Raw genomic sequence first — 25482 nt, 5'->3', positions numbered from 1 at the left:
GCTATTGCTGAGCGGTAGACTCGGCACTCAGACGACGACCAGGTTTGCAGAGTATCTTCTCGGGTCTCTCAACGGCGACAAGAAAAATCTAATCGCTCTCGACTACGCAGCGCATGCTGTTTTGGTGTCGACGCCATTGGATGCAGACGACCCGTGTAGCGAAACATGCGGATCGAAGTTGCTCGCGTCATACGTGCGTAATGGAGGGGACTTGGGGCCGAATGGACAAATCGTGTGTGGCCGAGATGCCTGCGTTCAACATGACTCCACCGCAAGACTACCAGTACGCCTACTTCGGTTCGGATGATCCCTACGACGGCGTGTACAATGCGAGCTTAGTTCCTGAGTAGAGACATTACTCACTGAGCAGCAGTGAGTGGACCATTTTGGATGGATCAAATCGGACCAAATCCCAAATTTGGCAAGAACTACGCCAGAAAAGAGCCATCCATCAGTCTAGGAACCAATCAAAATCTGTCCCCCACAAACTTAAATATAGCCTAAAAAGCGAGCTGCATGCTGTTCTTTGGTGCAAAAACGCCACCGAAACCTGCGGGCGAATGCGCGAGACGGAAGTGGTGCATCCGGTGAGCGGCACGACGATGGCGGCGCCGCAACTCAAGACGACCTTCGTGCTGTACCAGCTGGTGGGCGAGCTGCTGGAGCCTGTGCAGGAGAGCAAGCCGCAGCGCGGACCCGACACCAACTGGAACGCCTTCGTGCTGCCGCTGCCGCCCCCAGGGGGTCGCGTGTGCCTCGCGGACGTGCAGAAGGCCTTCCCGCTGGGCAGCAGCTTCCACTTCGCCTTCCGCTGCGAGGACGGCGCGTTCTTGGACCTCACGAACCCGGACTCGGCCGTGCCCTTCTGCGGCCGCAAGATCCTGGCGCGCATCACGCCGCTGGACCAGGAGCCGAGCGTCGAGTACGTGCACTATGAGGAGTCCCGGGAGGCCGTCCCTCCGCCCGCGCCGGCACAGACCCCGGCGGTCACCAAGCTGCGCACCGACAGCTACGGGAGCAGCACGGCGGAGCGACGCACCCATCGCCCCGATGACTACGAGGAGTTCGAGTCGACGACGTACGAGTCACAAGGTGCGTGTGACGTTGAAGCTTGAGCGGTAAACTGACTGTAGAGAGCGGGAGATTGAGCTTTGTGTGTGTGATGGTGGTGGGTTAGATGAAGAACCGCCGGCGCCGGTTGTGCGCTCGCCGTCGCGTGAGAAGATGCGAAAGGAGCAGCAGGTCGAGAGTGATTGGAATCGCAGCAGCTATCAGAGTGGCAGCGGTGGGTACCAGAATGCAGGAGACCGGGGCTCGAGGTTTGACCGCGATGATCGGTACGACTCAAATGGAAGCTCAGGCGGCCGGCATACGTCGGAATGGGCCGAGGCGGGCAAGGACGCACAGTCGTATCTGCGGAAACAGACAGAACAGGCATACGACTTTGCAAAGAAGATCTCGATCGAGGACGCGAAGAAGGGAGCGTCGGAGACGGCCAAGAAAGCCAAGAAGTGGGGTGGCTCCTTGCTCTCGTCGATTAGTGCGACGATTTCCAGCGCCAGTGCTAATGTTTCGAAGGTGAGTGCATCTTGTAGTTACTTCTGTGCGTTTCGTGCCCCTAAATTAGTTTTTTTTGATAGAGTGAAACAATTCAAGTTGGAGGTATTAGCGTGCAAGTGGTGCGGCTGCTTGCTGAGGGTGCTTACGCTCAAGTGCTCTTGGTTCGGTCATCGGCTACCAACGAAACTTTTGCTCTCAAGCGCATTCTATGCCAATCACAAGAGGTTGAAAATGACGTGCAGATGGAGCTTCAAGTTTTCCGCGTACGTTTTAAAATTTCCTAGTATGAGGTGTCCAGTTGTCGTAGCTAACGTGTTTTGTATATTGAATATTCAGTCCGTCAAGCACCTCAATATCATGCCGCTTGTGGAGTTTGCTGAAGCTCGAGTCCAGCAAGGAATGGAGGTACGACCGGCTTTCTTGTCTTCAATGAAAGTTGATAAACTGACACTCGTCTCATGTATGTTAGTTTTACTTTTTGGTCCCGTATTTCGAGCGTGGAAGTTTGTGGGATGCCATCAACGCTGCATGCCAGTCATCGTCGCCTCTATGGCCATTTACACAACGAACGGCTCTGCACCTCTTCCATGGCATTTGCTCGGGCGTGCTCGCATTGCACCGAGCGGGCTTCTGCCACCGGGATATTAAGCCGCATAATATCTTGCTGTCTTCGTCATCCACCGGTGAGGATTTCCTTGCCTACATCCCGGTGGTGACAGACTTTGGTAGCTGTGCCCCGATCCGAGTAGAAGTGAACTCTCGCCGGAATTCACTCGAGCTACAAGATGAAGCAAACCGCAAAAGCTCAGCTCCGTACCGGGCTCCGGAACTTTTCGAGCCTACCGTTGACGTCGCGCTGGATGGCCAGTCAGATGTATGGTCTCTCGGCTGTGTGCTGTAAGTATCGTGTGACACCTTCCTAGCTTGCTGCGCTGGATAAACCACTAATCTCTTCCTGCGCGATACAGGTATGCCATGGCATTCGGAACAAGCCCATTCGAGCACCCGCGCGAGGTTTGTTGACGGATTTCTATTGAACACAACACCAGCTGTCTGGTTGCTAAAGTGCCTGTTGTTTATCAATTGCTTCAGGGTTTCATGAAGCTGGCTTGCTTGAACGGACGGGTGTCATTTCCACCAGGTGAGTCTTGTAGAAGTTGACGACAGTGCTGCTAACTCGTGTGATTTTAACGATTTTCTGCCTATTGTTTCTTCAGAGCAAGGCGGCGTGGTTCACCACCGCGGCACACAATTCACGACCGAGTTCTGCGAGTTCATTCGAGACATGCTGCACACAAACCCAGAGGAGCGGCCATCCGTGCTGGACGCGCTCGAGTTTACGGAGGAGCTTCTAAACGACGAGATGCAGCGGTAAGGCATGCGCTGCTGCTCCCTGTGTTTCTGCATCAAGATTTCAAATACAAAACACACCACGTTGAAAGGAGCTTCAATAAAAGTGAATCATGCTTTTAGTACATGGATTGCAAAATTTAGTGAATAAGAATATACTACTAGTAGTAGCATTTACGATAGATCAGCTGCGCAAAATGGACTATCGAGCAAATATTAGAAAACATTAAGGCCTATAATAAGGAGTACTATAAGGCAAACATGCAACGATGGGAAACAATTTCTAAAAAATTATCTAAAGAGCGACAAGCAATTCGATTCAATTGCGAGTGCGATCAAAAGCAGAGAATGTGGCTTTAACGTATTCGAGAAATCCGCTTGATTTTACCACCATACTACTGCTCGAGGCATTTGACCGAGCAACTCGTAACTTTGTTTGTCTCCGCAGGTATTGAAGAGAAAATTGATCGCAGGAATCGACATACCAAGCATGAACGATCTGAACCCTCGGAAACTCCGTGAACCGATACACTTCGTCCAACTTGTGTCCGTTTGGGAACGAAGTTCACAACAAGCATCCGGTCGACATTGAACACTTTTCTGTACTCATCTGCTTGCTTCACGGCCGCTTTGACCTCTGATTCCCGTAATTGATTTGACTTTAGCTCGTACGCGACTCGGACCCCATTCGCGACAAGAATATTGGCCCTCCTTTGACAGACTGGAGTTTTTGCTTCAGCATAAATACCCCTAGTCAGTGCTCCTTTCTTCAAGATATCTCGAATCGTCGAATATAGTTCGTGATGAAATGCCGACTCATTCGCTGCTTGTCGATTTCTCACAAGATGATTTGAAATGTGTTTTGGGATACACATGTCGGTGCGCAACCGACAAGAGGAGCACTGGGTCATCGCTATTAGTAGTTTGACGAATTTCCCACTCGAGGAGCGCTTGGACACAGACTCGACACATCACATCAGATACAATGGCTTGTTCACTACTGCTTCCTCGAACCACAATCCCCATTCTCAGTAATGGGTCAACGAGTCGCCTTTCCTGATCACCCCTGACTGAAATGCCACAATACCCCTTGACATTGCTAGCCGTCAAATTCCCATTGTCCTCTGGTATGTATTTGAGTGCTTCCCACTCCAACTCAGTCAAGCTGCGAAGATCACCTTGTATGCGATGATAGGTGTTGTTGTACTGCGTCAAGTACCCGGAAAATGTACCCAGTTTGAACCGAGGCTTCCCTTCATGCCAATCCAGAATACACTTGTCATTATCAACCGTAAATCGAATCAATGATCCAAATACACCGGGCGCTCCACTAGAATACTTCATGATACCACATTGAAGAGACTGAGAGAACCCATAGCGCGGCTCGATAAGCTTGAAAAACGCACTCATTTGCTTCAGTGAAAATTGCACCATTTTAATCATGTTGCCAACGTTGAAAGGGCTAGAGTCGCTATCTCCACGAAAGATTTCGTGATAACGCACCAACTCATGACTTCCGACCCCAGGAAAACCACGAAAATACGGTGCCACTTTCCACTTTCGAAGTGCGAGCAGAAACTTAATGGCCAACTCTTTGTTGGAAAACAGATTATCCATTTCACCCACGATCAGCCATAACTGCTTTCGATCTTGAGTAGTGCTGTCCTTCACCAAATGCATGAGCGAATCATAATCGCAGCACGCATTTCGCTTTTCAATACACGCCCCCAATCGATTCCAGAAAGTCCCCTCTGCAGCCACATCCGATCTATGCATCTCGAAAAAGACGCACTTGACATCCGCGACATTGGCATCACTGGCAATCCAGTCCATGATGCGATACGCAATTGTCGTTTTCCCAAATTGACGGGGACCGTACAACAAGAACAATGGGTGACCGATGACCTCATTTCTTGAGAAACCTTCCTTGATCTGTCGAAAAGCGTCTATTGTATCCGACGGAACAGCGCACTCATCCTGGTGCAATGGTCCTGCGAATGGGATGCTGATTCGCTCCAAATCTTTTCTTCTTCTTTGGAGGTTCATTTGCTTCCCCAGCATCAACCACTGCTTCCGAAAGTTTCACCAGCACGTGAAGCACCTCCTTTGTCGGCGCACTTGCAAAGACGTCACCAATCGCGACTGCTGTATTCATCTTTCTGGATTCAGTCATAATCTCCTCGATTCCAAGGGCAGTCTAGCTTTGATTCAAAAGGTCCACGTCTGGGTCGTGTGAATTTAGCTAGTCTTCCCCCGACTTGAGCCAATTCTCCCCCTTGTTCGCAACGTAAAGCATCAGTCTGTCCGCATCGCATTTGATGATTGACGATTTCTTCCTCCAGATCTTTTCCTTCAGTTTCCATACTTGCTTACGCTCGTCGATCTCCACACAAAAGACGTTCCCGTCTCCGATCACCACACACGTCAACGACTTCATAGCTTGCTGGCAACTTCGCGAATGAGGGATCACTACGACAAGTCTACATCCCAGTTTAATCAATCAACTTCATTCTTCTTCTTCGCGAATGAGGGAGAAAAAACACCTGCAGATTATTTATCCAATCAGATCACTCTAAAATAAATATTTTATTTTTAACAAATGCATTCCTCGATATATAGAAACTAAATAATAGTGAGTTCATCTTGACCGATATATATCTAATAACAATGTGCAAGTACATTTTCCCAAAGAACCACCTAAAGGCGAACCAACAATTTTAGGCGATCGTCAAGATCAGCAGATCTCATTTTTCGCTCAATTTCTTCTTGTTTAACCCCGCACGAGATTTTGGTCGTAGAATTGGAGATGCTTCATTTGGCACTGGTGCTTCTCGTTTACGTTTCAGCAGAGCTTTCGTGGTAAGCTTATCAGTGGCCATGTCACTAATTCCATCATTAGTGGCCTTGCGATTACTTCACAAATGCGAAAAATCTTGTTGCGAAACTCTTCGTTCCTTTTCAATTACTTCTTTACTCGGCTTCGAACGGCCTTTTCCAGATCTATCCCTTTACGTAATTTGGTGTAGTAATCCACCATATACTTCTTGAAGTTCTCGTCGCTAGTCGCCTCTTCGTCTGAAAATTGTGATTCTTTTGGAGCCTTTTGGGTATCAGTTTGCTCTGGAACGTAGGTGTAAGGTTTTTCCTTGATGACTGGAAGAGCCTTCTTCTTGAGTTTGCTTGTGATCTGATCGTACCATAGTCAGAATCACGCGATTTGTTCATGACTTGTTGGAATAAATTTGGCAAAGAATCGTGAAAGCATCATCCAATGCCTGTTGCTGAAGCATTGCCTTTAACTTCGCACCTTGAACAAAATCACTTTCGCCATTGCATTGTTGTAACGATCGTAAGCGTTTTGCTTCATTTGATTATCTGAAGAACGCGTTCATATTGGATACTATATGTTCATATTGGATACTACACCGAACAGAATAAAAATGGTAGATACAGTGAGATATATATGTTCGCATTTAGCTTTGAACTAGATCTTGCGAAACAGTACCCATAGCAGCATCAAGTGTAGCAACAACTTCACGCCATACGTGATATTCAAAACCAGAGCAGTTAAATACACCAGAAATAACAATGATCTTGCTAGCACCATCTGAGCTTGGCAAACGTCGTCCAATATCAACAGCAACGAATCGGTAAAGCGATTCTCAAAATCGTTGGTTTGGTATGCCTGTGGTGGTGACATCATCGAGGCCTTCATCGACCCGGATTTACTCATGAACACAACACTGGCTGTCTGGTTGCTAAAGTGCCTGTTGTTTATCAATTGCTTCAGGGTTTCATGAAGCTGGCTTGCTTGAACGGACGGGTGTCATTTCCACCAGGTGAGTCTTGTAGAAGTTGACGACAGTGCTGCTAACTCGTGTGATTTTAACGATTTTCTGCCTATTGTTTCTTCAGAGCAAGGCGGCGTGGTTCACCACCGCGGCACACAATTCACGACCGAGTTCTGCGAGTTCATTCGAGACATGCTGCACACAAACCCAGAGGAGCGGCCATCCGTGCTGGACGCGCTCGAGTTTACGGAGGAGCTTCTGAACGACGAGATGCAGCGGTAAGGCATGCGCTGCTGCTCCCTGTGTTTCTGCATCAAGATTTCAAATACAAAACACACCACGTTGAAAAGGAGCTTCAATAAAAGTGAATCATGTTTAGAAAACCCAAAAACTTAGCAGCGCGCTCGCCGTCGCCAACATGAAGCGGCTTGATGCGAAACGAAGGAACGATTAGCACACTGCGCTGCGTTCGTCAGTCACAAATTCTCCATGACTGGCTTAGGCCAAGAAAGCGGCGACGAGGCCCGCAGTAGCTGCCAACGCAGCGGAAACGGTGGTGGACGCAGCGCTCGAGCCAGAGGACTTTGCCGAGCTGTCCGTGGTCGAGCTGCTGGCCGTCGTGGGGGCGTCCGTCGCTCCCGCCGACGCGAAGGAGGCGGAGCTCGAGGTGACGCTCCAACCGACGGAGCCCGTGGACGAGCCCGAGCTCGTGTCGGTCGTGTTGGTGGCCGTGATGCCGCAGTAGTTGAGCAGCTTCTTGGCCGAGTACTGCAGGCCCCAGAGGTTGTAGCGGCAGTTGGGCAGCTCGTTGTACAGCTCCTGCAGCGCAGCCTTGCAGGACGTCGTGTCGCAGATCTCGTCGGCCTGCGCGGTCGACACCTGCAGCATCGTGCCCGAGGAGAGGCCCAGCGCCGACTCGCACTGCTTCTCGCGCTGGTTGGAGGTCAGGATGGTCTGGGCCTCGTTCAGCTGCGTCGAGTTGCACTCCGGGATGGCCGCGAGCGCCGCCGACAGCGAGCCCGAGCTCGAGCCCGACACGGACGACAGCGAGGACGCCGAGCTGGACTGCACCGAGGAGACGGCGGCGACGGCAGCGAGCAGCACGAAGGTCCGCATGGCTAGAGAGCGTAGAATGCTGGCGACTTGTGCGGGAGGAGGACAGTCGGGGAATGAACGAGTCGGCACGATTTTTACACGCACCAAAAAATGGTCGCGACTATTTGAAGAGGCATATGGACAGCTGGGGGAGCGGTCGGGTATGCATGGCTGCCTGCCTACACCGCAGTGAGACGAGGAGGGAGGCGAGACTTGGCATTATGCGGTGGTGGAGGTGTTCGTGGCGATGCCGCAGTGGTTGAGGAACTTGGCGGCCGAGTGCTTGAGCCCCCACAGCTCGTAGCGGCAGTTGGGCAGCGTGGCGTACAGCGTCCGCAGCGCGTTGAGGCAGCTCTGCTGGCTGCACAGCTCGTCGGCCACGTCGGCGGACTGCAGCAGCATGCCGGCCTTAATGCCGAACTTGTCCTCGCACCGCAGCGTGTTGGGCTCCGTGGTGAGGATGGCTTCACCGATATTCAGCTGGTCGCTGGTGCACTCCGGGATGTCGTAGACCAGCGCCGCCGCCGCATCCGTGGCGTTCGTTGACTCGCTTGCGGTAATGGCACTCGCAACACTCGTAGCAGCAGCCAGGGCGAAGATGAACGACAGGTAAGCTCGCATAGCAATTGTGATGAGCAGGTGTAGTCTATTGCCCGCGCGTCGAATTTTAGTCCCGCCGCTGACGCAAATCAGGCGGCTCTGATAGATGTCAGAACGGTACATGTAACATGTCCAACGCCGGCAAACCCACGTGGCAATGCGTTCTAGGCGAACAGCGCCCTCAGCGTCGGCACCTGGCCCTCGTCGAAGATGGAGTCGATGGACGCTCGCGCGATATCTAGAAGTCGCGCTTCGCTGAGCGCGAACGCCTGCGCGGCGCGCATGTACTCGATCGATAGCGTTGTGTCCAGCACGCCGTAGTCGTCCGTGCAGAGACACATGGGGTACACGCCCTGCTGCTCTTGGCCGCGCTCGTTGGCGAGCAGCTTGCCGTGTGGGTGCGAAGTGAAGCCGCACACACACAGTCCCGAGGCCTCGTGCTTCTCCTCCGACGAGCATGAGCAGTCTCCGTCACTGCGGTACCGGGCCAACGTGTGCACGTTGGAGGTCAGACAGACCTCCACGGGGATCCGCAGCGCCAGCATCTTGGCATACAGCAGCTCCGGTAGACAGCAGGCGTGGCCCAGTCGGTCCGGCCGGAAGTTGAGGATCCGGTCGGACTCGTCGTCGTCGAAGTGCTCGGCGAAGTGCACGGCCAGCTTGAGGCCGCCGGCTCGCGCTCGCTCCAGCACGTGCTCGAAGCGGGCGAACTCCGAGTCGGGGCGCTCCGAGTTGCCGCTGAGATCGATGCCCACGATGAACGGGCAGTTCCGCTTGTTCTTGCGCTCGAGCGCCATGTCCACCGTGTCTTCCGCCAGGTGCAGCGGCTGGTTGCGGTTGATGCTGAGCAGCAGGCGCACTTCAACGTCCAGATCCTTTCGCGCGCGGCACTCCTCGAGCGCCGACACCACTTCGTCCACGTAGTCTGCGCGCGTGGCGCCGTCCTGCGGAAGGTCTCTGGGCGTGGACCGCAGCTCCAGGTACTTGACGTTCTCGGCCGCGAAGTCCTCCACGGCTTCGACCACGATCCGGCGCAGCACTCGACGGCTCACAACCACTTGATGAATCAGCCCGAACATCTCGAAGCACTCTTCGAGGCTGCGGTTCTTGGGCAGCTGCAGCGGCTGCGTGCCGTTGCGGCGTGCTTCATCCTGCAGAACCTGTGCGAGCGTCGACGGCCGGATTGACCCGTGGATGTGCGCGTGCAGCTCCAGCTTGGGCAGCGCCCGGCAGTACGCCGCAAGCGTGTCATCCACGGGGCCCAGCACGTCCATCACGACGAGAAGTGATGTGCAGCACACCCTGGTGTGTACATTTGATGTGCGTGGGCTCGCTCACCAAGGCGGTTCAGATGCCGCGGTCACTTTTCCAAAGACGTGACGACAGCAAGCGAACCGGAAGACGTTATACGTTGTCTGCCTGTCCCCCACACAACCGAACCCGAACAGAAGAAGCCAAGCCGCCGAGCCATGATCGACCACTTCGTGATCTTCTCCAAGACCGGCACCGTGCTGTGGTCGCGCACGCTGTGCAAGCTGGGCGGCGACCCCGTGGACAACCTCATCAACCGCGTGCTGATGGAGGACCGCGCCGGCGAGAAGAAGTTCATCGACGACACGTACGCCATGCAGTGGGTGTTCGAGAACAAGCTGGACCTGGTCTTCGTGGTGGTCTACCAGAAGATCCTGCAGCTGCTGTACATCGAGGAGCTGCTGGAGATCGTCAAGAAGGACTTCATCGCGCTCTTCCCGCAGCAGATCGCCAACAAGACGCCCGTCAAGTACGAAGACAAGTTCACCAAGATCCTCAAGGCCACGGAGCTCAAGTTCACGGAGAAGCAAACGCGCAAGGGCCCGCGCGCCTTCAATGCGTCCAAGAAGGCCAAGGCCAAGGGCGTCACGTCCAACGCAGCGGGCAAGACCGCGTCGTCAGCGCGGTCTACGGCTACTGCAGAAGTACGGCGCTGTTTGGAGCTATATGGGTGGTTGCAGTGCAATTGACGGGTGCGCGTGTGTGTCGGTGTTTTGCGTTGCCTGAGTAGTCGAGTGAAGATGGCAGTGACAGCCCCACGTCGGATGGGAAGGACAAGGACCTGGAGGAGCTGGAGAACGAGGCAGCACTGCGCTCGTCGAAGGTGCGCAAGATGCGCACGGGCCCGCGTCGTAAGGGCAAGGATAAGGCTGCGAAGGAGCCCAAGAAGAGCGGAAAGAAGATGACGAAATGGGATGATACCAAGGTCTCCAAGAAGGAGGCCGAGGCGTTAGATCGCTCCAAGACGGTACGGGTGCAGGCAGGAGAGTGGCTGTACGTTGGGGATGTATCGCTGACTTGGTGTTGGTTTTGTTAGATCACTGCTGAGGAGGAAGAGGCCCAGCTTCGCGAGAAGCGCGAAGCCTACATTGGAGTACGTTTGCTGTTCCTTATCTTACACTGCGAAGCATGGAAGCACTAAACAATGTTTATGTTGTTGTCGTACAGGAGATGGAAGACAGTGACTCAGAAGAGTTTTCGGATACCGACGATGAGTCTGCCGCTTCTTCTGGAGCGGAGTCGGATGCGAGCAACAGCGGCTGGAGCTTTTCTAAGACGCGCCTCGGCAACTTCCTTAGCACCGTGTCTGGCAACAAGATTCTCGAACGCGAGGACTTGGAGCCCGTCATCACCCCCATGCACCAAATGGTAGGCCTTGTGCTATGCGATCGCGAATGTTGCTGTATCTGCCTACTGATATGTGCATTCATTACAGCTTATCAGCAAGAACGTGGCCTCGGAAGTCGCGGACGAGCTGTGCGAGTCTGTCATCACCACTGTGGTGGGCCAGCGTCTCGAGAGCTTCACGCGCATTTCTACGGTGGTGCGCAAGGCCCTCGAGGCCGCGCTGCTGCGTATCCTGACGCCGAAGAAGTCCACCGACGTGCTTCGCGAGATTCTGCAGGCCAAGACTGAGGGTCGTGCATACAGCATTGTCTTCGTCGGCGTGAATGGTGTTGGCAAGTCCACTAGTTTGTCGAAGGTTTGCTACTACCTCAAGTCGAAGGGCGTGAACGTCATGATCGCTGCCTGCGACACCTTCCGCTCTGGCGCCGTCGAGCAACTGAACCAGCACGCCAAGGTGCTGGACGTGGAGTTGTTCCAGAAGGGCTACGCTAAGGATCCGGCCTCGGTGGCCAAGGAGGCGATCAAGTATGGCACTGAAAATGGCTATGACTGCGTGCTGATTGACACTGCTGGCCGTATGCAAAACAACGAGCCACTGATGCGTGCGCTCGCCAAGCTGGTGTCCAACAACGAGCCCGACCTCGTTCTCTTCGTTGGAGAAGCCTTGGTGGGCAACGATGGCATTGACCAACTGTCGATGTTCGACCGGGTATGTAGCTGCTCCTTGTTCTTGGTGACCTTTACTTGTTTTGACTCCTCAGTTGTGTTCTCCTCTCGTCCTAGGCCCTTGCGGACTACTCTGACCGCCGCGAGCCACACCGTATTGATGGCATTGTGATCACCAAGTTCGACACGATCGATGACAAGGGTGGGTTTGGCGGTTCCGTTGCGAGAATGCGTTGTGTAGTACAGGGTCTTACCATTTTCCATGCTGTTTGTTGTTCTTCTATGTAGTTGGCGCTGCGGTGTCGATGGTGTATAAGACTGGCCAGCCGATCATGTTCGTCGGTACGGGCCAGAAGTACACGCACCTGAAGAAGCTGAACGTACGCACGGTGCTGCGTCACCTTCTGCAGTAAGGACATCCAAGGCGCTGTTCTGCTCACCGGATCTCACGTCAACTGCATGCTTCATATTGAGGACGGTTACTTTGCTTCCCCCTAACGCTTCGAATAGCACTCGACGTTGACTTTTCAAGTACCCTTGTCACTGTTCGTCCTCGGTCGCGCTGTATCCTAGTCCCAGCTCCGGATACTGCAGCGGAGGCGTGATCAAGTCCTCACGCAGTCGCTCCAAGTCGATGATGAAGGGCTGGCCCAGCCACATGGCGTGCGTCGAGTGGTCTTCGCGCTCGTAGCGCGTCAGCGGGTGCACCAGGATGCTCAATGACCCGCGGTGCAGCGTGAACCACGACAGCACCTGGGTGAAAGACTCGGCTGGCACCCACGTCTCGAAGCTGCCGCTGAGGTGCGGGCCCACGGGGCCGAGGTTGAGTGGAGGCGGCTTGCCCTCCAGCCCCGGCAGCTCCTTGCTTGTTACGCCGTTGCAGACGGCGACGAAGTTCTTGGGATCAGCCGCGACCTGGTCGACCAGCGCGTCGCGCAGCGCCTCCGCCTCCTTCTTGGAGCGCTCATTCGTGGCGAAGTAGCACGTGTGGAAATGCCACTCCTTGATGGTGCTCGCGTCTACTTTGATGTTGCTAGGCGACATGGCGTGTACGCGTGTTGTTCTCTAGCGGCAAATTGGCGTTTGGCCATTCGGCAGTCGCGCACAGCGCCTGGAGTCCAGCGCATCGATCACGCTTGTCAGCGCCACCGTCTCCCTCTGAATAATAATCAAAATCCATTTTTGGCCAATGAGCGCAGTTATTGTGAGTGACGCGGCTTTGCCTGACCGTCCATCATCCTCTTTGGCGCAAAGAACCGCCAGTAGGAGATGGCTACATTTTGCTAAGCGCACATGTTGGCCAGCAGCTGGTGAGAGCGCGACTGAGAGTGCCTTCGCGACGAACGCTGTGCGTCAGGGATCGTGGCGCCGCGAGTGCAGGACATCTTGGTGCAGGGTTACCTCCATCGCGTAGTGGTCAGAACTTGATGCCCATGCGCGATGAGACCGGGCGACGCAGCTAAAACGAAGTTGAAATAGCGCTTCTAGGGGCTAATCGTGGACCCCCTTGCAGTGGTTTCCGCGAGTCCTGGGATGGCTCTGCCTCGAGTCTCTTGCGGCGGGCTGGCCCAATTGGACACGCCGAAGATGGAGCTGTATTAATAGCGACGAGACGGCGAGGCTGGCGTCGTTGCATTTTGAGTTATTTCTGTGCCGGAGAAGGCGGCTTCCAGCAGTGCTGAGCCCGCGAGGCTGACCGAGGGAGGAAGGTGGCGGCGGGGTTTCATTTTTAAACTTCCGCTGCCAATTTGCCGAAACGTGTGCAGCTTCCCACTCCGGCAGTAGAGCCCTCCCGCGCAGCAGAAACAGAGCCGCCAGCTTGCACCTGCCTGCTCGCGCCCCACTCCGCCCGCGACCGTCGAAGCTCCAGCGCTTCGATCGATTGCTCTCGACAGCCCAGGAGCAGGACAGTCAACATGGGACTCTGTGCGTCCCAGATGAGCGATGCCGATCGGCAGGCCATGGCCAAGTCGCGCGAGATCGAAGCCAAGAACGAGGAGGCTCACCGCGTGGAGCAGGAGAAGGTCAAGCTGCTACTGCTAGGAGCAGGCGAGTCAGGCAAGAGTACGGTCTTCAAGCAGATGAAGGTGTGTTGTCCGCTCACTTGAGCATCGTGAGGGAGTTGCACTGATTTTGTGTTCGCTTGGTGCAACAGATTTTGTATGGCGCACCGCTGACAGAGGAGGAGAAGCGGCACTGCACCCCAATTATCTATAACAACGTGGTGACGTCCATGAAGATGCTGATCGAACAGTGTACGGAGATGAAGCTCAAGGGGGAAGTAGTGTGCGCACAAGACTTCGAGGACATCAGGACGCTCAGCGATGAGGCGGAAGTGAACCCCGTGATAGGTCAGAAGATGAAGAACCTGTGGACGGACCCGGGCATTGTGGCCACCTGGAACCGGCGAGCCGAGTTCCAGATCATCGAGTCGGTCAAGTACTACTTCAATGACCTGGATCGTATCATGCGCGATGACTACGCAGCAACGCAGCAGGATATGCTCTACGCCCGTGTGCGTACCTCGGGTATCGTAGAAGAGCGGTACCAGATCGATGGCGCCACCTTTGTCATGTACGACGTCGGCGGCCAGCGTAACGAGCGGAAGAAGTGGATTCACTGCTTCGAGGACGTGACGGCAGTAATTTTCGTGGCGGCGCTGAGCGAGTACGATCAGTCTCTGTATGAGGACGCGTCCACGAACCGCATGATCGAGGCCATCACGTTGTTCGACGAGATCGTGAACAACAAGTTCTTCCTCAACTCGGCCATGATCCTGTTCCTGAACAAGAAGGACTTGTTCCAGGACAAGATCAAGAAGGTGGACCCCAAGACGGTGGAGGTGTTCAAGGACTTCCCCGGGGGCATCGGTGACTACGAGCTGGGCGTGCAGTACTTCCTAGGCAAGTTCATGGAGATGAACCGCCAGCCCGAGAAGGAGATCTACCACCACGTGACGTGCGCCACGGATTCGCAGAACGTGCAAGTCGTGTTCAACGCCTGCAAAGACATTATTTTAAAGCAGAATATCAAGGGCTCCGGCTTCATGTAGGCTGGGCCAGGCACGTCAGACGGCGAAACATGTACGGCAATGGAAGCGCACGTCGACCAGCACCGACGGACGGCTCGCCAGTAGGTCGAGGAGCGCGTGGAGCGAGATAAGCTTATGAGCTCCTGCCCAGCCTACCCCCACGCTCTTCCCCACCTCCACCGGCTAGGTATGTAGTAGTAGGTAGTTCGAGGACGGGTGGGGAGGACACTCGGACAGGAAGGAGTGCGTAGAACATTCTATATACATCGACCCTTTTCCCATTAACCCTTCCTGCTTGCCTTGCCTTGTCCGGATGCACGAGCACAGTAATGTACGCACCAAATGCCGAGCCAGATCCTCGAGTCGACCAGCAGGTCCGCTCGCTTCGACTTGGGCAACTGGCGAGGAGCTCCGACTCAAGTTTTTTACGCGCCAAAACGAGCCCTACCCCGCCAATACGAACCCACCAATCGTATGGACTATTTGGCCTCCTAAGCCAATGAAATCGAAGACAAGAGGATTCCGCCAATCACAGATGCCGAAGCGAGCCGCCGGAAAAACCGCGCTAATAGTGTGGGATGGACGGGAACAGGTCAGAGGGAGGCGGATACTATGGCGCGTGTGCGGAGCCTCATTCCTCAATTCACCGAGTAATTCCAACCCCCCAAACAGCAGCAATGGCGAAGACTCCCTCGAAGAAGGCCGCGAAGACGGTTGCCAAGACCGGCAAGGGCAAGGGCAAGGGCAAGAAGCGTGTCGAGTCGTACTCGACCTACATCTACAAGGTGCTGCGCCAGGTGCACCCCGAGACGGGCATCAGCAAGCGCGGCATGTCGATCATGAACTCGTTCATCAACGACATCTTCGAGCGCATCGCCTCGGAGGCCGGCAAGCTGTCGCGCTACAACAAGAAGTCGACGCTGTCCAGCCGCGAGATCCAGACGGCCGTGCGCCTCATGCTCCCGGGTGAGCTGGCCAAGCACGCCGTGTCGGAGGGCACGAAGGCCGTGACCAAGTTCACGTCGGCTTAAGTGCACTAGCGTTCGAGCTTTTAGCTTTGGTGCGGCTGTTTCAGGCGTCTGAAGTTCTCCCTGTCGTCTGCCTAGTGTAGACGGCACAACCTAGTCGGTCTCATCGCGTCGCACTTCCTTTGAAGGCGCGTGGGGGATTGTACTCTTTCATTCTGGTGTTTTTTAACACCACCCTTTGCGAAAGATATTTAACCTGCTTGTTTACAGTTGGCTTGACCCGAGGTTGGCGGTTGTTTGATCGTGTGTGAGTGTACGTTTAATTCGCTGTCTTTGGTAGCCAAGTCTGTATCTGTAGTTTGTCAAGGTTCTGTCACAGTTTGCCTCGACTTTCCTCTTTACCATTGCTTCATTAGCAAAGTCTTGTTGAAGCCTTCGGTGTCGCCATCCGATTCTAGCCAAAGATACTACTACTAGTACTACTACTACTAGTACTACTACACCATTGTTGTCTACGTGGAATGGCTCTTCAAGGGCGTTGCTCTGGTTGAATTCTTTGCCTTCGCATGGACCCATCAGCGTAAGCGGTAATCGGCATAGTTTGAGCTCGAGTTCCTGCAACGCTGGTGCCTGCATGACGAGGTGGGCACGCCGAAGTGGACAACAGTCTTATTTGTGGCAAGTGATCGATCTATTTGTGGCAAGACGGGGTGCCTTTTGTGGCGCGCTCTTTTTTCCCGCCAAAACTCGGCTATCAATTTTGGACGCCGTGCCTCGAGTGCGCACTCGCGGTTCAACATGGAGGCGGCCGACTTCGTGGCGGACTCGGACGAGGAGGAGCAGGAGCTGCTGGAGGCGCTGGCTGCCGCGGAGGAGCAGCACACGCGCCAGCGCCTAGAGGCGGCGGCCGAGCGCCAGGAACGATCAGCGCCTGAGCCGAAGCGCGCTGTAGCGTCCGCCATGGTGACACCGGAGAAGCCGCCTACAGTTCAAGAGCAGCCTGAGCAGAGTCAAGCTAAACGCGAAGAGGAAAAAGCAGAAGCAGTTGCAGAGCACGAACAGGTGGAGCAAACAGATGAAGAGCAAGAAGAAGGAAAAGAAGAAGAAGAAGAAAAAGAAGAAGAAGAAGAAGAAGAGGAAGAAGAGCAGGAGCTAGAGGACGCTGTGTTGGACGTGGGCACGGTGGTGACGGTAGAAGCGCGCACATGGCCTGGCATCAACAAGCTGGGAGGCTCCGGACGTGTCGTCCGCGTGCATAGGGAGAGAGCGGAGGACGGAGAGACTGAGAACATTTTCTACGACGTCCGCTACGTGCTGGGCGGCTTTGAGAAGCACGTCGAGAGCGCGTACGTGCACTCGTCCAAGATCCTTGAGCAGCACTCGAACCGCAAGCCCGTGGACAGAGAGTACTACCACGGTGAGTTCGTTGGCTGGATGGCAGTGTGCTGTGGTGCCCTTTGAGGGTACTTGCTCACTTTCCTGTGTGATATTTCCTTTTTTGTTTCTACATGTAGATGATTACATCAATGAGCCGCACCGCAGGAAGCAGCTCGAGACGGAGAAAAGACGCGAGATGGCCACGACTCACTCTGAGCGAGCGGAGGCTCATGTTCCGCATCACAGGAAAAGGAAGCGCTCTCACCGCGCTGCGCATGTCGGACGGGTGCCACACAAGCCGCACGATGACGTACCGAATAGCGGTGATGAGAGGGATGCGATACACAATGTGTCCAAAATCGACGAAGATACGTTCATATTCTCAGAAGGCAAGAAGAAAACCTCGCTCGAAGAGTCTAGTCGGCCACCAAGTGACAATGAAAAATCGCCTGGGATCCAGAGTCCCCAGTTGAGGCAGCCAAGAGCAACCCAGAGACGACGGCACCGCATACTGGATAGTGACGATGAAAGCAGCGAGGACAGCATTAAAGGCCCTGAGCTCGAGCAGCTGGGCAACTCTCACCCCAGCGTATCACCTCTCAATGATGGTACTGTGCGCGACAACAAGGAAAATAATTCCGCACACCGTCATCTTCCGCAGAAAAAAAAGCGCAGGACGCGCCGACGACGATACGTCGGAGGATACGAGCATGCTGATGATGATGATCTTGATGACCCTGATGCCGTCTTTATCCAACCGGAAGGGAACCCGACCGATCTCCCCGAGGATGTCCTCCGAAAAACAGGGATCAAACTGGCAAATACGAAGGACGGACTGATGAAGCAATTGCTGGATGTATTTGCTCAACAGCAGGAAAACTTAACCAACTTCCATGACGAGCAAAAGGTGGTGAACCAAAAACTGAAGAACCTGACGGATGTGTCACTAGTTGATCTTGAAGCGCTTTATAAGAAGGTGAGATCAGTGACAATTTCGATGTGCGTACGTGTTGTCGTACTGACGAAACTGCTGCGTTTAAAAAGGTGTGCGATCTAGACGTTTTTGTGACAGCAACGCTGGTTAATGCCGGAGAAGATGTGATGAACAAAATCATCGAAAACCTATACAACAAGCGTGGTAAAACGGTAAGTGATGTAACTGAGTACATGTGTTCCATAGTTTTAACACGCGTTTGTTCCAGCCTTCTGCTCTTGAACATTTAGAGTCCAAAATTGATGAGTGGCAGCGCGATTTGAACGAGTGTTCGCCATGGGTACGAAAAGCCCAAAAAGCTGTTGAAAGTGCGTTTGCGAGGCGTGATGAAGAAATTCCAACACAAGAGGCAGTCCGGACTGCATACTCGTCGGATAGTGGTGAATCTAACTATTCCGCTGAAGGCTATGGCGCAACGGTAATTGCGAACGAGACAGCAAGCATGGTTGATGAACTAGATTTCTCCTACGACTACGAACCAGAGAGACAAGACTTCGTGACCCATCAAAATGGGCACACGAGACGCCTTTCCAAAGCAAAACAGCTCGTAGCAGGGGTTACTGCGAAGGCTGCGAAACAGCAGCATCGAAAGAGGTTGGTCACGAGCACGACACTAGATGATTTTTTCCCTCGACAAGGATTTGGAGACAAATTCAGATCGAATCTTCGACTCATCGGTAAACAAAAGGAAATTTCCCGGTCTGATCCTCGTTGGAACTGGGTCAAAATGGCGCGAAAGAAGCAGCAACGTGCCGAAGGTGGTACGCGGGAACGCTCGGTTGGTCTGTCGTTGCCGCAGTTTTCTATCGGTGCGGGGAGCAGACACGAAATCCACGAATCACGGCCAACTCGACATGATGATAGTGCTTCCGTTCAAATACAGCACAGGCACCTTCGGGACAAAAGGTTTCGTTCGAAGCCGGCCCAACAACGATCACGTGAAACATTTGTCGCTCGGCCTCCTCCAAAAGCTGTGCGGAGCACCATGCAACCAGTGTTACCAGGTGGTATATTCTTTGACGCTATTGCTTCGACAAAAAGAAAGGTGGCGGCAGACTTCTTCACACCTACGGCGCCATCGAGCTCAGCAGAGGTACACGTAGATTGGGAGGCGGTTTTTGAGGTCGTGTCGGATGACACTAGCTCAACCACTACCGGAAACGACATGACGGCTATATCGCGGCAGCAACAAGACACGCTCTCGACGTTCGGCCACCCAATTTGTGGTCCATTTGTGCCGCGCCATTTGATCTGTGACAAGGACTTCGCGTTCGAAGACTGCGAGGTGTTTCGCCGTTTTGTATTGAGGAGCTCTGCCCGTCTTCGCCAGCTGATGAATGACTTTCGGTTGGAAGAAAACGATTTTATGGAGTCACTTTCTAGGGGGAGTCTAGGTTCTGCGGATGAAGAAGGATACGCAACCGCCCCTGAGTGGATTTCTCTTGTTTCACTTGAAGAAAGGTACCACACAGCTATCGCATCCTTCGCTGCGCAAGTATTGCAGAGTTTGGAGTCAGTGTCTCCATCAGCGGCGTCAAACTATCTCCAGATCATATTGGATGAACTTGCAGCCCTCGTCCGTCAGCTACCGGACTGCGAAGCATTATTCGGCGGGTGCAAAGCTTATTTTTTCTTCTTTGAGGTGGCCTCTCGAGATGCGGCAACTACCCCACTCTTGACAGCGATCTCGCGGGCGTATTGGTATTGCCTTAATTTACTCTCGGCTGTCCGATCTGCGTGCTATTCCATCGTAGGACCGAACGCTGCAGCTAAACAGGAGGTTGACGACGTGTTTTTCAAGAAGCTGCCGATGAACAGAGCCACCCTCGCTGTTGTGCTTTTCCTGTTTGACCTATACCTTTATCTCCCAACTTCTCATCGTTTGGGCGCTGTGGAAATTTCTAACAGTTCACTGCCAGCACTCTCGTTGTGGCTGTTAGTCCGCGATTGCGCTACCAATTCTGCTGATGATCCACCAGATTCGCGTGTTAACAAGGAGAAACATTTCTGGGCATTACTACAAGCTGTTTACCAGCAGCGTTATTTCGACGAGCTAGCTCGTTGTTTCGTTCGAAACGAATCTTCTGGAGGATATCTGCGTGATTTTACACCAAAGGTTTCAAATGGTGACGACATTGAACATTGTGAGGAGATATTGGAGAGTCAGCTGTTAGCGTTGGAGTCCACGTGGGACTTGCTCGCGGTGTTGACGCGTGTATATGCGGACGAAGAAAACACAGAGCTCGAAACGGAAATGTAAGTCGGGTAATTTTCTTAATTTCCATCTAGCGGCGGAGTGAGCTTTATAATGTTGCGTGCTGTGGACAGATCCGATGCTAGATGGGCAGTTGTTAAAGATCTCCTTCATCCAAACAAACGCAACTTTCTTCCTTTCGACCTTTTGACTAATACGACTGGAAACTTGGTGCCAGAATTCGTTCAGCGGTCAAGTAAGTTTTGCTCGCAGCTTCAATAACTGAATGGAGAGCTAACTGGCATGCACTCTCATAGATTATTATATGCAGCACGTGCTAATCAAGATTGCAGCATATTCAAAGTGGTGGCGCCCTTCCAAAGGTTTGTCAAACTCATTTTCTCGTCCAGGTTTCGTTGCTGACTTGTAATGTAATCTTGTACAGACATCCTTGGGATTATTGTGAAGCAGCTGTGTGAAAGCGACGGATCCGATGACACAGATGAAGTCGTCGAGCTTCCCGAGATCCTGAAACAGTTTGCTATCCATTGCCGAGAGCTCGGGAACTCAAGACCACAGTTGGCTGCATTTGCTGAGAGTAGCTGCGGTGTTAATGAACCCGATTTTACGGGGACGCTGTGCAAAATCATATGGGTAAGGAAGGACCCGACTGCTCTATGCATTCGGTCGCGTAAGAGCTGACGAGTACTTTTGTATGATAACCATGCAGATACAACTTCTCAAGCTTGAGAAACGGGTTCACCGTGGTCGCTTCCGCCAATCCGTTCTAAGTGCCATCCCGTCTCCTCCCGAGATGAAAACCTCATCTGCTTCACCATCGGCAATGTCTAAGCCATCTGGAACAGACTGGAACTGGGGGCCCAAAAGCAACTTGGCTGCTACGCAGCAGGCTACATCACAATCAACGAAGTCGCAGCAAACTTCACAAGTTGCGAAATCGAGAATGGTTTGTTATTCATCACGAAAAGGTGTTTCTCAATTATGGAATATGTTCACTAAGCATGAATAATTTGGTTTTGATACAGGAGCGAACAAGCACTGCCGTGCTACTAACATTTGCTGTTGTCAGCGTCTGTCTGGAGTGCGGAGATGAACAACGGTTCCCTAGCGACCGAGCCAGTAAGGACGTTAGGTATATGGAGCGGGAAGTGGATTTTTACTGCAAGGAAATTCTTCGATGGACGTCAGGAAGACTGCATTGTGAAGTGATTGCAACCCAGGCACTCTATACCCTCGGTGCTTTGCTTTTGGAAAGGAATTCGACCGAGTTTCCCATTATATTTCGGGGCCTCGATGACAGGTTGGATGCATCAGTAAAGAATTTGCAAGCTGACCTTCCTGCGATTCCTACACCAATGGAGGTGACAGGAACCAGGGTTAGTGCAAGCAAAACTCGCGACTTAGAGAGGCGTCGTCGACGACTTCACAGTAAGTTGTATTTGAGTTATTTCACTCGTAATAATGCTGAATAACTGAAGTTCCGGTGCTGAATCGCAGGTGCAGCGATGTCCTCACTTTACCAGATGCGAAACTTGGTAAAAAAGATGATAGAAATACCCTCATCTCGTGTTATAGTTGGACAAGCATACGGATCTGCGGTTGAAAAGAGTCTGGAGCACATTTTCAGCTATGGTATGGAAGCTTGCTTGAATGGAGTTATACAGAAGGTCATCCCAATCGCCGACTTAAAGGTTGCGATGGAGATATTTCAGCTGGTACTACCACGAGGACGAGACAAGCCAACACAATGTTTGTCTCTAATTGAAACTCCACCGAGCAACTTCGATTTTTTTGACGCGGATTTAGCAACTTTTGACCTGGAAAGAGCGCTTGCTGGACATCAACCTGCACTTTCTCCAGCCTGGACACCCAAAGACTGCAGATCTACAGTGATTGAGTTGATCACAAGCAAATTGCGAGTGGTAGTTCAGCAACTTGTACTCAATTACCCACGGAGTGATGCCCCAACATTTGACGAACTCTATGCGATTGACTTGCTGGGAATGATTATTTCAACGTGCGAGGTCCAATTCTTTTGGAACAACGTTATGTCTACATCAGCGAAGTCTCGAAACCTCGCACCACGTGTTCTAAGCGCCGCTTTAAAGTATAACCCCGAAAAGGAATGGCTCGGGAATGCATTCTTGAGGGAAAGCGGATCTGACCAAGAACTCGCCTCTTCATGGATGCTAGGAACGTTAGATGTGTCTACACTAGACCCAGTGCCGATTACATTTACGATGGAAGATACGCCGTTCTCTCTCGAAAATGAATCGTTGGTACAAGGAGCCGAGGCTGTCTCGGAAGTGAACAATCGTGTACGAGATTCAGACTCGTGGGTCATGTTGACCGACGGGATTATTTACCATTTGCTCCGTAAGGATCCTGTTGGTATTTGCACTATGGATCCACAAATATCTGAGTTTCTGCATGAAGTAGCCTCATCATGCAAGTTTCCGGCCGCTGTCCGTGCCAACGATGATGGACTTCATGATATTGGAACATTATACGACCTGCATCTGGACGTATTTCAGTCATTTTGCAGGAGCGCCAGGAACATGTGGCTTTTGTACGCAGCTTCGAGAGACAAAAAGAACCAGTTTCGTGCTAAACTGATCAACAACCAGTCTGCAGTCTTCAGATCATTTCTTGAGTAAGTGCTGCTATTGGGTTTTGAAGCTTCTGTTGTAAGTGTTTTTTTGTAACACTTCTATTTTCGTGCAAAATGTGTTATGTATGTATGTGCTTGGTTTAGGGCGTACAAGATAAACTTTCGGCGAGCCTGTGGCGATATTGATAAAATAAACCACAAGTGGCATTCGTTTGCCGAATTGTTTCTCCGCCAGGCCGGAGTGAACGCCACCGGGAGACGCTCATATCACGAGATGGATGACACGATCAAATCGTTTGACCAAAGACTTGCGGGGCTGACAACGATGTTTCGGTTCATGTACCAGTGCATGGATGCATTTTTATTCTACTGTGGTGACATGGCGATTGGAGAGACCAATCTTTTTTTCGATGCTATGCAATTGTTATTTCGACAAGTAAACAGTGCTGAATACCCACAAGCGATAAAACGACTGAAGGATGAACGCACATTGGACCAGCGAAGTGGAGTGCGAAACGTGAACGAAGAACTTCGAAGAGGGTTCTGCACAGCATCCATGAGCTTTGTGGACAGCGTTCAACTTTTCTTTGCGCGTCAGAAATATCCGAGTTTGCTCCGTTGGTTTGCACAGGTACGCCGCATTTGCTACGCGTGAAGAGCTCAGGGCTTTGCAACTGACTAGATTGTCTGTGTTGGTATTATAGACGTCAGATACATACCAAACCTTTAAGGGCGGGTGGCACGCGTCTCCTCTAAGGACACTACTGGTGAATATCTTGGATCCGGACGGACCTCTAGGCATTCATAGTTATTACCCCGATGAAACTTCCAATGAGCCGGATGTTGACGTGAAGACGGTTCGGCGCGAAGCATTTTACCTGTCATGTGGTCTATTCGACTGCAGATGCACTACGTCCTTCGAGCACTCACGGGCGACCTCATCTTGTTCACGCCTTCACCAACTTCGACAATTTGTACTGGATGATTTCATGAGGGAGACATTTGATTTTGCGCTGAAAGAAGGAGTGACGCCTTTATTGGAAGCGATGGTACCTCTGTTTCAGTTTGTGCGTGCTGTGCTCAATCATGCAAACTTGAATGTAAATGTGCCGCGTGCAACTCCAGTCGGTGCGCATGACGTAGCAAACAATGAGGATAGGTGGTCCCGCCAAGATTTTCAACTGGGTGAACTACATCCGTGCCTGGAATGGATGGTTGAATGTTTGATCAAGCTTGTACCTGGCGAAGAAGTTGTCAACAGTACGATCAAGTACGTATATCAAACGTTATTGTTGAGTATTTGAATTGTTCCAACTAACACTTATTGACGATGTGAATAGCTGCGTTTTGCTGACCGAATTGTGCGGAGTCGTGTGTGAAGCGATTTCATTTAATGAGCACCGACCGATGCTGGAGCTGGTCGACTTGGTTGAGCTCGTACTCGTGTATTTGCAAACTGTTTACGTCGCACTTTTCAGAAGGACAACGACTGTGATGAACCGATTGTTCGCTACCTGTGTCGATTATCCGCCGTCTATAAAGTTGAGTGAGTATTGTTTTACCCCATCGCGTTTCCGTGATATTGTGGTGGAACGGGGTCAAAGCATACCAGGGGAGTCATATGAGATCAGTTTGGCACGGGCAGTGACGGATCTCTTAGCTTGCATTGGACGCGTAGCCCAGCTGTGCCAGACATCGTCCGACGACCGGCTTCGATACTTCACGACAGTTGCATCTTAATGGACAGACTTTTCTGTAAACAAACAACGATTTCGTGAAATGACCCGTTACAGGTTATAAGAACGAGTTGGCATGAAAATATATACTTTTAGATCGTACAGTGAATTGAATTCGTCTCGTACTTTCAGCCATAAAACGAGGAACACAGCAGGATCAGCCACTTTTCGTAAATGATTAATTCCCACCGATTGCAGTCGAAAACCTTGAGTTGTGTGCTTTTTAGGTTGGTGTGTGGTGAGGAAACCTTGCTTTGCTGTCTACACATTGAAAACCTCATACATGTATCATAAAATACTGGCATTGGAAGCTACCAGATCATGCCTGGAGCAATTTCTCATTTCATCCCGCACTCCAACGAGTTCACCATCTTTATGAACGATTTCTAAGCTTACCACCTAGCCCAAGCGAGAAATTTTGCGCTTCCATTTCGGTTTCTAGGGCTTTCAACCTCTTGTCTTTTGATTATATTTCTTCAAGATCCTACTTTTGCACGCTTTTTGCGCAACTCCATCAGGGATTAGTTGCTTTGCGGGTTCTTCAAAAGTGTCTCCTGCTAGTCGTGCCAGGGATCTTCACTCGAAATCTTTACATCCAGATCTATCTGCATTTTTGTCGAGTCGATCCTTCGGTGTCCCGAATCGACATCGCGCTACGCAAGACTCACTCATGACGGTTTGTGAAGAAAAGAAAAAAAAACTACAAGTACGCTGGTAGCTGCAAGTCACCATAACACATAACAGACAACCATTGCAATGGAATACAGCATTGTATGTGAAAATGACCTCAACCCGCACATCCGAAGTCTTCCTAACTTATTTACCTCTAC

The 25482-nt window shown here is 52.1% G+C and overlaps 10 protein-coding genes across 10 annotated transcripts; 6 read left to right on the top strand and 4 right to left on the bottom strand.

The window, feature by feature from the left end:
* Positions 1-560: 560 nt before the first annotated feature.
* IUM83_00752 (NAK/MPSK protein kinase) lies at positions 561-2935 on the top strand (the record flags this gene model as incomplete). Its single annotated transcript, XM_067924551.1, has 8 exons — positions 561-1092; positions 1178-1578; positions 1641-1823; positions 1897-1965; positions 2030-2457; positions 2529-2574; positions 2653-2701; positions 2778-2935. 8 exons carry the CDS (start codon positions 561-563, stop codon positions 2933-2935), a joined length of 1866 nt encoding a protein of 621 aa, XP_067788487.1.
* A 3771-nt stretch (positions 2936-6706) lies between these two features.
* Positions 6707-6983, top strand: IUM83_00751 (NAK/MPSK protein kinase; the record flags this gene model as incomplete). Its single annotated transcript, XM_067924550.1, has 2 exons — positions 6707-6749; positions 6826-6983. 2 exons carry the CDS (start codon positions 6707-6709, stop codon positions 6981-6983), a joined length of 201 nt encoding a protein of 66 aa, XP_067788489.1.
* A 216-nt stretch (positions 6984-7199) lies between these two features.
* On the bottom strand, positions 7200-7817 carry IUM83_00750 (uncharacterized protein; the record flags this gene model as incomplete). The annotated part of the gene is made up of 1 exon (XM_067924549.1): positions 7200-7817. The coding sequence occupies one exon, from the start codon at positions 7815-7817 to the stop codon at positions 7200-7202; it is 618 nt and encodes a 205-aa protein (XP_067788488.1).
* A 198-nt stretch (positions 7818-8015) lies between these two features.
* IUM83_00749 (uncharacterized protein) lies at positions 8016-8417 on the bottom strand (the record flags this gene model as incomplete). The annotated part of the gene is made up of 1 exon (XM_067924548.1): positions 8016-8417. One exon carries the CDS (start codon positions 8415-8417, stop codon positions 8016-8018), a length of 402 nt encoding a protein of 133 aa, XP_067789015.1.
* Positions 8418-8560: 143 nt separating this feature from the next.
* Positions 8561-9670, bottom strand: IUM83_00748 (putative adenosine deaminase-like protein; the record flags this gene model as incomplete). Its single annotated transcript, XM_067924547.1, has 1 exon — positions 8561-9670. One exon carries the CDS (start codon positions 9668-9670, stop codon positions 8561-8563), a length of 1110 nt encoding a protein of 369 aa, XP_067789016.1.
* Positions 9671-9865: 195 nt separating this feature from the next.
* On the top strand, positions 9866-12133 carry IUM83_00747 (Signal recognition particle receptor subunit alpha; the record flags this gene model as incomplete). The annotated part of the gene is made up of 7 exons (XM_067924546.1): positions 9866-10351; positions 10438-10674; positions 10744-10800; positions 10875-11075; positions 11143-11763; positions 11838-11922; positions 12009-12133. The coding sequence occupies 7 exons, from the start codon at positions 9866-9868 to the stop codon at positions 12131-12133; spliced, it is 1812 nt and encodes a 603-aa protein (XP_067789024.1).
* A 127-nt stretch (positions 12134-12260) lies between these two features.
* IUM83_00746 (DOPA 4,5-dioxygenase) lies at positions 12261-12764 on the bottom strand (the record flags this gene model as incomplete). The annotated part of the gene is made up of 1 exon (XM_067924545.1): positions 12261-12764. The coding sequence occupies one exon, from the start codon at positions 12762-12764 to the stop codon at positions 12261-12263; it is 504 nt and encodes a 167-aa protein (XP_067789025.1).
* An 872-nt stretch (positions 12765-13636) lies between these two features.
* On the top strand, positions 13637-14772 carry IUM83_00745 (G-protein alpha subunit 1; the record flags this gene model as incomplete). The annotated part of the gene is made up of 2 exons (XM_067924544.1): positions 13637-13807; positions 13876-14772. 2 exons carry the CDS (start codon positions 13637-13639, stop codon positions 14770-14772), a joined length of 1068 nt encoding a protein of 355 aa, XP_067789022.1.
* Positions 14773-15428: 656 nt separating this feature from the next.
* IUM83_00744 (Histone H2B) lies at positions 15429-15782 on the top strand (the record flags this gene model as incomplete). Its single annotated transcript, XM_067924543.1, has 1 exon — positions 15429-15782. The coding sequence occupies one exon, from the start codon at positions 15429-15431 to the stop codon at positions 15780-15782; it is 354 nt and encodes a 117-aa protein (XP_067789023.1).
* Positions 15783-16517: 735 nt separating this feature from the next.
* On the top strand, positions 16518-24270 carry IUM83_00743 (uncharacterized protein; the record flags this gene model as incomplete). Its single annotated transcript, XM_067924542.1, has 11 exons — positions 16518-17136; positions 17234-18072; positions 18141-18242; positions 20258-20346; positions 20419-20540; positions 20602-20667; positions 20730-20938; positions 21015-21251; positions 21331-21437; positions 24149-24186; positions 24257-24270. The coding sequence occupies 11 exons, from the start codon at positions 16518-16520 to the stop codon at positions 24268-24270; spliced, it is 2442 nt and encodes an 813-aa protein (XP_067789019.1).
* Positions 24271-25482: the final 1212 nt, after the last annotated feature.

This window comes from Phytophthora cinnamomi (genome assembly GCF_018691715.1).
Source record: "Phytophthora cinnamomi strain GKB4 chromosome Unknown Contig53, whole genome shotgun sequence".
NCBI lineage: Eukaryota > Oomycota > Peronosporomycetes > Peronosporales > Peronosporaceae > Phytophthora > Phytophthora cinnamomi.
This window is presented reverse-complemented; position numbering and strand designations above follow the sequence as displayed.